The sequence below is a fragment of the Mauremys reevesii genome, linkage group 10 (assembly GCF_016161935.1).
Source record: "Mauremys reevesii isolate NIE-2019 linkage group 10, ASM1616193v1, whole genome shotgun sequence".
Taxonomy (NCBI): Eukaryota; Metazoa; Chordata; order Testudines; family Geoemydidae; genus Mauremys; species Mauremys reevesii.
The window spans coordinates 58,569,542-58,582,493 of NC_052632.1; the positions used below are offsets into that span (position 1 = coordinate 58,569,542).

Sequence of the window (12,952 nt, forward strand, 5' to 3'; positions counted from 1 at the left end):
CACTATACTAGTTTTAACAATTGAAGGCTATTAATCACCGGAGCAGCATGATTCATATGAATATTGATCTTAATCTACTCAGCCAGGCTGTTAGCATTCTTCTTAATGATGGCCAATTTCAATATTAATTAGAAAAATGCATTTGTTAAAATCTACAGTAGTTGATTAGTGAGTGGAACAGTTTGAATATAAGTTTTATGTTTAAACTAATTCATGTAAAAGAGTTTGTTGTGAGGGGGATACAGCTAAGGGATATTTGGTTTGTTCTGTTTTGTGGGGTTTTATCATTTTAAAAATTATAATTCACCTAATCTTGTCTAGATTTCCGTTTGCGTTTATGTTAATAAACTACCACTTAAACATCAGTCTTGTGACATTTTAAAATTTACTGAAAGGAAGAAATAAGATGTACATACTATTATTATTATTTATTATTTATTTATTAGGAGTAAATTTTAGGAATAATTTGAATCTATTGTAAAATACTGTCTGCAGTACTTGTATAGCTCTGTTGTTGGCACATTTTGACTACCAGTAGTGGAATAACATCTGACAGTATTGATCTAAAATGTGAAACAACTCTTTATGAACGGTTGAAAAGGAAAAGGGAAATATGTTAAAGAAAATCCTGAGTACTCGAAAGAATAAATAAAACACTTGTCAGCATATTATATGTTCAAGTTCAGACAGAGGCTAACAGTTTTTCCTTTACCATTTTAGCTTGAAGTCAGTGGGGAATGCATAATTTTTCAGATGTTTCTAAGATTGCACAGCAAATGGTTGCCAATAGGATTCTCAGCTGCCACACAATCTGGCATTGTTCCTTTCTGCTCCACAGCTCCCAGATGCATTCAGCCCATTGTCTGTATGATGCCACATTTTGGCTCCTTGCCCATCTGTTTTCATAATTACTGTCATGTAAACTGATTTTTTAGACTGGAAACCACATTGTTGTGAGATAGCCAGTTGGAGTTACCTTTTGTGATGTTCTTAAAAATATTTTTCTAATTGACTATGTACTGACATGAAAGTGTCAGATGAGTATTTCATAGAACACCCATAGTCAGTATCTTTTTTAATACCACAGGAGTAATTGTAAACAGTGAAATAGTGAAACTACTGGCCACCACTGCCAGGCTTATTAAAATGCATTCATTCTAAACACACTTTCAAAGCTGTGTTTACAATTAAAAAAGATGTCAGGAAGAGACGAAAGGGGAAATGGTCCCTGAACAAATTATTTATTTTTATTAGGATTGTGGAGATTACCTCCTTAAGTGGAATGTACACAAAGAAATGGCCTGCCCCTATATATTGTATATTGTCATGAGAATTCTACATTAAATTATTACATTAGGTCTGTCAGATCAGTGCAGAGATTCCATGAAAGAATGGGAAAGGATTTCATTCAAAGAGAAATTAAGCACAATTACAGGTGAGTTAAAAGAAATGCGGCATCCAGAAGCAGACAGCATCCTATCAGCAGCCTAACCTATTGACAAACCCGGAGGCAACTGCAAAGAAGCCAACACAAATGTCAGTGGAGTGTGCCAAAGAGACAGATGCCATCACTGGAAAATAACTTCCACAGCTTGGCATCTGGGTCCTGTGCTTGTCATCTGAAGAGGGGGAAAACCTGAAGTGGTGTGGTAGCATTTTGGGGAGTACACAGAACACTTCCTCCTTTCTCCTACTCACTCCTTTGCATAGCAATTGTCTTGGGATTAGTTATACACATTCTGGGGTACAAGAAGATTGGAAGAGTCCCAAGCGTGCGTGTGTGTGTGAGAGAGGGGGGTGGATTTGGGAATATTTCTGTACAATTTGTGAATTCTGTGTGAAATTATGAACCTTGTGTCAGTCTGCAAACTATTTTGAATGTGAAGCCTTGTGCTGCCTTCTCTGTGTTCTGTTTACCTTCATGTTGGGTTGAGATTCCAAAGGCTGGTGGCAAAAGAATAGCAATATAGACTCTAAGTACCCAATTGTTGGAAATCTATTCACTCTAGACAAAAGACTGATCCCTGCCCAGAAGGATTTGTTTAGTAGGGGGAAGTCATGTTGGCAACATAGTCACCTGGCAGGGACTCCTGCTCATGTTGGGAAGCTGGCAAGGGTGCCACAGGACTGAAGATTTTAAAAGGGCAAAAACTGTTTTGCTTGGGTAGCTTTTCCTCCTGTCTGTGAGGGGAGAGAGCACTCACCATGTGACAGCCTGCATGCCTTCCTGGATAATGATGGTTCTTAAGGACTCTTAAGGGAAGTGTGAGACAGAAAGTGACATGCATGTAGCATTCGTTATTTTGGATGATCTGTGCTCTATGGTGTTTTACATGGATGATATATGAGACTGTGCAAAGTGTGTGAATGTCTTTTATTCCTTGAGAGATTTAAACAGTAGTCAGAGGCTTAATACCTTTGGGGTGGAGTTTGGGATGGGGTGTGGTTAAGTAACTCAGATATTTTGGGGGTCAGCTCTGGTCCCAGTTGCCTAGGACAGGTGAGTTGAGAAGCTCCATTTCCAGGAAGGGATAGTAGACTGAAAGTCCATGCCTATGATGTGTGTCAGAGAGACTGAGGGAGGAAATAGTGCTGCAGCCTGCTGAGACCCAGGGAAGCTTGAAACACCCCAGGAATCCGGAACAGCAGAGACTTGGATCCCCCAGTCCTAGTGGGTGGCCGGCAGGGTGTGATTGCCGGGATCTGTGACTTTGTGGATGTGTGTTTGTGTCTATTATTGAGAGCAGGGAGAGGGAATATAAAGTTAAGTAAAACCAGAAGAGTGTCTGCTAAGGGATCTTTTTAATTACCTTCTTATATTGAGCTCTTAGCCACATATAAACTATTAACAGGACTTTGTCAAGATAAAATCATATATTTAAAGGTAATTTTCCTTACCTCTGTTGTTAATAATGTCTTTAATAATTAAATGGCAAGAATTATCAAAAATTAATTTACTTTTCACCTCTTATCATGTTCATTTATTTTTTCTATATTCCACTCAGCTTTGTTAATGAAACTAGAAATGGTCTATTTTCACTGTCTAGTTTCTTGTGTGCAAGAGCTCACGCACACAACCACATCCACACACATTCTCAGTCATATTCCATCACTTTCCAGTGGGATTCTTCAGAGCAGGGGAGAAAAAGTTAAGACTTATCTTACTTAATTTTGTAAAGTTTAAACTAATTTCCTCGCAATAATCACTAGCACAGTGGTGGTGTGTGTGGGTGTCCATTATGCTATATTTATATATGCACACATAGTTTTCACTAATTTTTTTAATTAAAAAAATAATTTCTATCCATGTTAGCATTAACTTAAATGTTCAGCCTAAATTAATAGAAAATGTGTCTGTAAGTAAGTAGATTACAGCATGCATAATCAAAGTCCCCAACGATGCTTGAAAAGGGATAATTGCACACTTTAAAAATGCTGTGTACCATAAGCATAATTGGTATTGTTACATTTCTAGTGTTGGGTGAAGGTGTATGTAAAGTATTTTTTCAAATTCAAGTGGATATGTGTGAGGGAGATTTTTTTAAAATATATATTTCCTGATTTTTTTTTCTGATATACACTTTTTCAGGTAAAAAGATTATAGAAAATATTAAGAGATTTTGTGAATAAACACAATATCTTCTCTTGAAATTAGAGATATAATGGTAGTAAGTATGGACTAAAAGTGCTAATTAATTCAGGGAAACCTAATAAAAGCTACATTGATCAAAAGGAGAGAGACAGTTTGAGGTGAAGATAAAGGATTAAACTTCTACTTTCCAGAGATAAAAAAGGCTCAGAAAAGATTTCTCATGATTCAGATGTCAGACATGGTTGCATATGGCCTATTTAAAGCAGGAAGTAAAGATTTTTGATGAAGACTGGGGCAATATGGTGCCCCACTGACAGAGCAAATATTCTTCTTGTGGATGACAGTGCTGGATTCTGAAATGAAGCACAGTAGGTAGGAGATCTTGAATAAACTTCAAAAGTTATTGCCCAACTGGGAGCTGAAGTATTTTTTTCTACTTTTGGTTACAGTACCATACGTCTTTCTTGCATTCAATACAAAATTAAGACATTTAAAAAGGTATCGGTGTCATAGCATGGAGAATTATAGGAGAGAACAAAGTTTTGGTTACAGGGTTGGGCTGGACATTGTGAGGTTACTGCTTTCTGAAGTATTATTTAAAGGCTTAATAACTTTTTTCAGGTTCAGTCATCTCTACTGAAAACAGGAAATAAAAATATTAATAATCCTTATTTATATTTTCACAGTTGTCAGTTATCTGCAGGTTTAAGTTTTTGATAAATTGTGGATATGCGAAATGGGTTATAGTAGTGTTGAGCAGAGAGAGCAGATCAGTTAAAGGTCCTTATACTACTGCATGGTCTGCAAGGAGAGATCTTACAATCTCTTTTTTGCAGGATAACGAGTGAGTTGCCCGAGCTCAGAAATCATTTCTTGTCTTTTGGAATTTGAAATGGTAAGTGTGTTTACACTGAAATATTTGAGGTTGACATTGTTATACTAAATATACTGCCCCTCAGAGTTATTTATCCCATTAAAGTTTACTTTTTTGTTTATTCCTCATTCCTATTCTTATTACAGATAATCTAGTTTCTTCTCACTTGATTTCTCTACACCAGTGATTCTAATTTTTTTTTCCTGCGGACCACTTCAAAATTGCTGAAGGTCTTGGCAGACCACTTAATGATGTTGTTTGTACCGTTAGTTAACTATTGTAAAGCGCTTTGGATAAAAATGCTATATAAAAAAACCTTAATAATAATTAATGTTTTTGTTCTATAAATAAAAGCATAAAACTCATATTTTAATATCAGTAGTCTTACCTATCTAATGTGAAGGATGTGCCCTCTCTCCCCCGCCGCGGCAGCCCCCGAACTGGGGTTGGGAAGGAGAGGAGAGGCCTCTCCCTGGCCACGGTAGCCACAGAGCTGAGGCTGGGTAGGAGGGCTGTCTCTGGCTGCTACAGCCTTACACATCCCAAATTCCCCCCACCCCCACTTCTCACCCCACTGCCCCCTCCCAACTACCCCCTGTTCTCCACAAGGCCACCACCTCACCTTACATGTGCATCTTCTCCTTACATCCTGCGCGGCTCCACTAATTAGGTGGGTGTCTCTTCATGCTATTGTGTGCAGCTGCCCGGGCGTGTACCTTAGAGGGAAATATCCACGAACCACCTGAATGGAGCTTACGGACTATTGGTGGTCCATGGACCACAGTTTGAGAACCTCTGCTCTACACCTAAATGCTTGAGAGGTTTTGCATCTATTAAAGTCATAGTGTTTGCTAGAAATTGTAAGATTCTCAGTAGTGTTGGTCTGCACTGTCCCTAGTGGACATTGGTCTGCATTATAAAACAACTACACAATTTGGCATAATTCTTCACCACTAGCAGTCTTTTCCCAGGAGAAGCCCAAAACTAGAATTTCAGGGTGTTGAAGGTCATGACTAAAGGTGCATTGGCAGAGCTGTGTGAGGAATCTTGCACAGTATGTGCTTATAGTTTGTGTGGGTTTAGCCAGTGCTATCAGCTGCTTGCTCTCAAGAAGATTACACTTTAAATATACATACATTGCCCCCCCCTCAAACCTATAAACCGAACCACATTCCAAAACTACTTTCCGTAAACCACCCTTTCACTAACTAGGAGACAATGCAGGCAGAAGCCCAGCAGCAGAGTGGGGGCTATCCAGTTTATTGCACTGACTGTCGCATGTATGATTACCTGCCCTGTGGGCGGGTGGCTTATGTGTGCAGTCGGTGCAAGGAGCTCCTGACCCTCAGAGACCATGTACGGACTTTGGAGGCCAGGGTGGCGGAACTGGAGGAGCTGAGAGAGGCAGAGAGGTATGTTGATGAGGCTTTCCGGGACACTGTAGAATTGTCCCACCTCCGCTTAGACAGCTACTGTGCTGTTGAGGAGGAAGAAGGGCCCAGGGAAGTAGAGCAGTCAATGGGAGCAGAGGGAAACCTTCCCATAGTTGGGACCCTCCTTCCAGATGGTGCTGGGGTTGCCTCTCACACTGAGGTTGCCTCTCCGGGGGAGGGAACTCCAGTTTCTAGGAAAAGGCAGGTGTTAGTAATGGGAGATTCGATTATTAGAAATGTAGATAGCTGGGTCTGTGATGACCGGGAGAACCGTATGGTGACTTGCCTGCCTGGTGCGAAGGTTGCGGATCTCTCGAGGCATCTAGATAGACTTATGTGTAGTGCTGGGGAGGAGCCGGTGGTCGTGGTACATGTAGGTACCAATGACATAGGGAAGGGTAAGAGAGATGTCCTGGAAGCCAAATTTAGGCTGCTAGGGAAGAGACTGAAATCCAGGACCTCTATGGTGGCATTTTCAGAAATGCTCCCAGTTCCACGCGCAGGGCCAGGTAGGCAGGCAGAGATTCAGAGTCTCAATGCGTGGATGAGACGATGGTGTAGAGAGGAGGGGTTCACGTTCATTAGGTACTGGGGAAACTTCTGGGATGGGAGGAGCCTATACAGGAGAGATGGGCTCCACCTAAACCAAAGTGGAACCAGACTGCTGGCACTAAATATTAAAAAGGTTGTAGAGCAGTTTTTAAACTAGGAGATGGGGGAAAGCCGACTGCTGCAGAGGAGCATGTGGATCGGACACAGACTTCTCTTAGGGGAGAGTCTGATGATAGAGAATCTCCGGGTTATAGTCAGGAGCAGAGGAATGAGAAGTATAATGTAAGGGCCGGATCAGATGATAAACAGTCACATAAAAAAGAATCTGGCACATCAGAAAAAGGCAGGCTAATAAACAGGGACAAGTTTTTAAAGTGCTTGTACACAAATGCCAGAAGTCTAAATAATAAGATGGGTGAACTAGAGTGCCTTGTGATAAAGGAGGATATAGATATAATAGGCATCACAGAAACCTGGTGGACTGAGACCAATCAATGGGACACAATCATTCCGGGGTACAAAATATATCGGAAGGACAGAACAGGCCGTGCAGGGGGAGGAGTGGCACTATATGTTAAAGAAAGTGTAGATTCAAATGAAGTAAAAATCTTAAGCGAATCCACAGGTTCCATAGAGTCTCTATGGATAGAAATTTCATGCTCTAGTAAAAATATAACAGTAGGGATCTATTATCGACCACCTGACCAGGAAAGTAATAGTGATGATGAAATGCTAAGGGAAATTAGAGAGGCTATCAAAATTAAGAACCCAATAATAGTGGGGGATTTCAATTATCCCCATATTGACTGGGAACATTTCACTTCAGGACGAAATGCAGAGATAAAATTTCTCAATACTTTAAATAACTGCTTCATGGAGCAGCTGGTACGGGAACCCACAAGGGGAGAGGCGACTCTAGATTTAATCCTGAGTGGAGCACAGGAGCTGGTCCAAGAGGTAACTATAGCAGGACCGCTTGGAAATAGTGACCATAATACAATAGCATTCAACATCCCTGTGGTGGGAAGAACATCTCAACTGCCCAACACTGTGGCGTTTAATTTCAAAAGGGGGAACTATACAAAAATGAGGGGGTTAGTTAGACAAAAGTTAAAAGGTACAGTGACTAAAGTGAAATCCCTGCAAGTTGCGTGGGCCCTTTTTAAAGACACCATAATAGAGGCCCAACTTCAATGTATACCCCAAATTAAGAAAAACAGTAAAAGAACTAAAAAAGAGCCACCGTGGCTTAACAACCATGTAAAAGAAGCAGTGTGAGATAAAAAGACTTCCTTTAAAAAGTGGAAGTCAAATCCCAGTGAGGCAAATAGAAAGGAGCACAAACACTGCCAACTTAAGTGCAAGAGTGTAATAAGAAAAGCCAAAGAGGAGTTTGAAGAACGGCTAGCCAAAAACTCCAAAGGTAATAACAAAATGTTTTTTAAGTACATCAGAAGCAGGAAGCCTGCTAAACAACCAGTGGGGCCCCTTGACGATCGAAATACAAAAGGAGCGCTTAAAGATGATAAAGTCATTGCGGAGAAACTAAATGGATTCTTTGCTTCAGTCTTCACGGCTGAGGATGTTAGGGAGATTCCCAAACCTGAGCTGGCTTTTGTAGGTGACAAATCTGAGGAACTGTCACAGATTGAAGTGTCACTAGAGGAGGTTTTGGAATTAATTGATAAACTCAACATTAACAAGTCACCGGGACCAGATGGCATTCACCCAAGAGTTCTGAAAGAACTCAAATGTGAAGTTGCGGAACTATTAACCAAGGTTTGTAACCTGTCCTTTAAATCGGCTTCGGTACCCAATGACTGGAAGTTAGCTAATGTAACGCCAATATTTAAAAAGGGCTCTAGGGGTGATCCTGGCAATTACAGACCGGTAAGTCCAACGTCGGTACCGGGCAAATTAGTTGAAACAATAGTAAAGAATAAAATTGGCAGACACATAGAAAAACATAAACTCTTGAGCAATAGTCAACATGGTTTCTGTAAAGGGAAATCGTGTCTTACTAATCTATTAGAGTTCTTTGAAGGGGTCAACAAACATGTGGACAAGGGGGATCCGGTGGACATAGTGTACTTAGATTTCCAGAAAGCCTTTGACAAGGTCCCTCACCAAAGGCTCTTACGTAAATTAAGCTGTCATGGGATAAAAGGAAAGGTCCTTTCATGGATTGAGAACTGGTTAAAGGACAGGGAACAAAGGGTAGGAATTAATGGTAAATTCTCAGAATGGAGAGGGGTAACTAGTGGTGTTCCCCAAGGGTCAGTCCTAGGACCAATCCTATTCAATTTATTCATAAATGATCTGGAGAAAGGGGTAAACAGTGAGGTGGCAAAGTTTGCAGATGACACTAAACTACTCAAGATAGTTAAGACCAAAGCAGATTGTGAAGAACTTCAAAAGATCTCACAAAACTAAGTGATTGGGCAACAAAATGGCAAATGAAATTTAATGTGGATAAATGTAAAGTAATGCACATTGGAAAAAATAACCCCAACTATACATACAACATGATGGGGGCTAATTTAGCTACAACGAGTCAGGAAAAGATCTTGGAGTTATCGTGGATAGTTCTCTGAAGATGTCCACGCAGTGTGCAGAGGCGGTCAAAAAGCAAACAGGATGTTAGGAATCATTAAAAGGGGATAGAGAATAAGACTGAGAATATATTATTGCCCTTATATAAATCCATGGTACGCCCACATCTCGAATACTGTGTACAGATGTGGTCTCCTCACCTCAAAAAGATATTCTAGCACTAGAAAAGGTTCAGAAAAGAGCAACTAAAATGATTAGGGGTTTAGAGAGGGTCCCATATGAGGAAAGATTAAAGAGGCTAGGACTCTTCAGTTTGGAAAAGAGGAGACTAAGGGGGGACATGATAGAGGTATATAAAATCATGAGTGATGTTGAGAAAGTGGATAAGGAAAAGTTATTTACTTATTCCCATAATACAAGAACTAGGGGTCACCAAATGAAATTAATAGGCAGCAGGTTTAAAACAAATAAAAGGAAGTTCTTCTTCACGCAGCGCACAGTCAACTTGTGGAACTCCTTACCTGAGGAGGTTGTGAAGGCTAGGACTATATCAATGTTTAAAAGGGGACTGGATAAATTCATGGTGGCTAAGTCCATAAATGGCTATTAGCCAGGATGGGTAAGAATGGTGTCCCTAGCCTCTGTTCGTCAGAGGATGGAGATGGATGGCAGGAGAGAGATCACTTGATCATTGCCTGTTAGGTTCACTCCCTCAGGGGCACCTGGCATTGGCCACTGTCGGTAGACAGATACTGGGCTAGATGGACCTTTGGTCTGACCCGGTACGGCCTTACTTATGTTCTTATGTTCTTATCAATAATAGGAATTTTGACACTTTAGGAGGCAGTTTTCTCTTTTATGATCTCAGAATCCTAGATCAGACTTTTATGCATACAAAAAAACCTTTGGGAATAATAGGGACCTTAACTTTTAGCAGGTCAGCTTATTTCACAAGTAACCTGTCAAAGGATAGATTGGCCATGCTTTCCTACATTGCAGGTAACCTGAAGAAGGTAGATTTCCATTAAGATGAACCATTGGCATGAAAAACTGTACCATTGAACAGCAGAAGAAACTCATTTATTGCAACTAGTTTACCTAAATTTTTGCAAGATGTGAAATGGCCCATTGATTGAATACACATAGGAGCATACAATTCATTTACATAGGAGAAGGTCTGGCAGTTTTCATACAATTTCACTGTGATCCATTGCTTTCAGATAGAGCCACTGGACATTTTGAATCTTCTTCTATGCAGTGCTTAAAGCCCTTTGTGCCATTCCCAACTCTGTGGCATTCCCTTCACCATGCCTTTTTGTTAACTGTTCTAGACAGGTAGCTTCAGTAGACCACTCCATATCTAGCCTTGTTTTGGATGTTGAACATGGAGACAGCCTTTCCTTCACCTTTCAGTGAAACTGGTATTCCCTTACTATTATTGTTAGGTTTGTCTGTAGCAAGAATCTTTGTATCTTGGCTGTTCTCCCCTCACTTTTTTATTTTAATAATTTTCCCAGCAAGGTTTTGTGAAGGTTTTTTGTTTTGTTTTGTTTTTCCAATGATCCAAATCAAATAAACATGCATTAATGAGGTGAGTCCAGTTTTAGGGGGTTAAGTGAAAGCAAGCTCTAGTTAGCTAATGGAGGTAGTTCTATCTGAATGTATAGTGATTAAGTAGCAATAGCAAAGAGCTTCAATTATCCTCAGTGTTTTGGAAACTGAGAAAAACACTAGTTGCTGATTATTCAAAACACTTAGAAATAGATTCACACTTCTAATATAAATCATAGTACTGTTTTCATCACACTCATTAGCAGAAACCTGGCACCTCTGTTGGAATTATAGTATTTGTGGTGATACTTAGTTTGAATAATGGACTGGGCCTGATTTAGAGGTTGTTTCTTCTTTCAACCTCTTGAACTGTGCACTGAGCATGAGAATTCTCTCTGGTATTTTGGGATTTGCACTTCTCGGAGCAAATTATATATTCAAACATCTAATTACAGTTGTCGGTTAAAATGTTTGGTTCACACCAGATCACTAAAATGTTTTAATATCAGATATTTTTCAAAAGTTATTAAACTTTTGTTTAAAACTAGTTAACCCATCTTTGTGCATGCTTTTTTAGGACTAAGATATTTCAAGTTGACTTGGAAACCCCAATTTAGCTTTCTAATGTATACATTCTCTGCTCAATATATTGCCCATTACGCCTATTAGGATTTTAAAAAGGAATTAGGAATATAAATCTCCATCTTTTGAGATAAACACATATTCCTAATAATCTACCTGTCAAGAGCTCAGCTGACCCCAGATGTGGTGGCCTAGCAACTTAATGAGCTTGCCTGGACCCAAAAAACTCTCACTAAGTGGCTGTGCTCCATGATGGGCTGGAAGGGCCAACCAATCACCATTTAAGCCTTGTAGCAAGAGCAGCACAGTAGCTGCTCAATACACTCCACACCTGCATCTACACCACACCTGCTTCCTGCATGGACCTTTGCTCCAATCCCACTCCCTTCCTCTGAACTCGTGAACACTGACTTGCCTCCTGCCCATTCCTCTGGGACAGCCCTCTGATTCTGCTCCAGCCACTCTTGTTCTGATCACTAGGTTGCATTGCTTACACCCTGGTGTGTGACACTACCCTTGGAATATATTTTTTGTTGAACTTTTGTCCTGTATACATTACAAGGTCTTGTATTGCATTTTCCAGATGCTACTAATGTGACCACAAGTCTCTGGGGAAAGGGGGGGGTTATGTAACAGTAGCCCCTGGAAAAGAAAATACGACTTTCACAAATGTGAGACTGCATTCGTTCACACTCTGGATGGTCGGGCGGGGGGCTTGCATAAAATGGCCTTGATTTATTCCATTCAAGTAATGTAGAGAGGCTGGAAATCAGTCAGATCTCCCCATTAAGGAATATCTGTGGGACAAAGGGTGTTCCCTGAAGACTTAGGGCCAGCAGATGAGCCCTACACAGCCCCTCATTCCTACAGCATTGGGCATGGAGAGCATGCCTGGGGTATAGATGGTATTGGTTAGGGGAGGCTGTGAGTGTGAGAGTAACTGAGCCCCAGATATTCTGGGCTGTGAGACAATCTCTTGGGGACTGTTGCAGTCATGTGTAAAATTAAATCAGCCCCTGAAGCTGCTCTACCTTACGCTGGAGACTGAAGTGGCCTCCAGCAGCCCTAGAATCTGAAATGTATTAAAATGGCATAAACCTATACATCTGCTCTCTTTTCAGCATCCTGCCCTGCCCTCCTGTCCTACTGGGGCTGCATCAAGTACAGCTTGTCTAATGCCTGAAATCAGGTCCTCTGTTACAGATGAGTTCCTGAAAGTAACTGCTATTTCATATATCATGATAAAACTTTTGAACCATTATATACATTGACTTTTTTGGCCCTTATGGCATAGCTAAACTCTGCCATACTGATTACATGGTTTCTCATGTATATGAGAAAAAGAGACAACATGAAAAAAAAAAAAAGACGATAGAATATAATATCTGTAGCATAAAAAATGTGACAGTGTTAGGGTGCCATACAGTTTTTATTGATGGCCTGCCTAGCTCACTTGCAATTCCACCACTTGTGGAGAAAGTGGTCTCCCTAAACTTGTGGAATTAAAGGGTGGGATTTTCCAAAAAGCCTAATGACTTTCAGTGGGAGCTGGCCACCCAACTGTCTTACGTGCCTTTCAAAATCCCACTTTTAATACTTTTTAGTATCCACAGCGTTACATTTTAATTATACTTGTTCAGGGCCACCCAGAGGATTCAGGGGGCCTGGGATCTTCGGCAGTGGGGGGCCCCCACCACCAAGTTGCCACCGAAGACCTGGAACTTCGGCGGTGGGTCCCGGGGCGGAAGGACCCCCTGCTGCCAAATTGCCGCCAAAGACCTGGAGCGGAAGAAGCTCCGGGGGCCCGGGCCCATG

At 40.8% G+C, this 12,952-nt stretch overlaps 1 protein-coding gene across 35 annotated transcripts in view; it reads left to right on the forward strand.

Annotated features, from left to right (window-relative positions):
* Positions 1 to 12,952, forward strand: part of RBFOX1 (RNA binding fox-1 homolog 1) — a 2,636,561-nt gene that overhangs the window by 2,168,686 nt on the left and 454,923 nt on the right. For 7 of the 35 annotated variants that reach the window (XM_039490587.1, XM_039490588.1, XM_039490592.1 and 4 more), the window contains 2 exons: positions 4,429 to 4,487; positions 12,259 to 12,354. The exons of 27 other annotated variants lie outside the window; for them this stretch is intronic. In XM_039490587.1, the coding sequence (XP_039346521.1) occupies positions 4,485 to 4,487; positions 12,259 to 12,354 (99 nt within the window). In that variant the 5' untranslated portion in view covers positions 4,429 to 4,484. The remainder of the gene's footprint in view (positions 1 to 4,428; positions 4,488 to 12,258; positions 12,355 to 12,952) is intronic. One more of the 35 variants, XM_039490597.1, reaches the window with a different exon arrangement.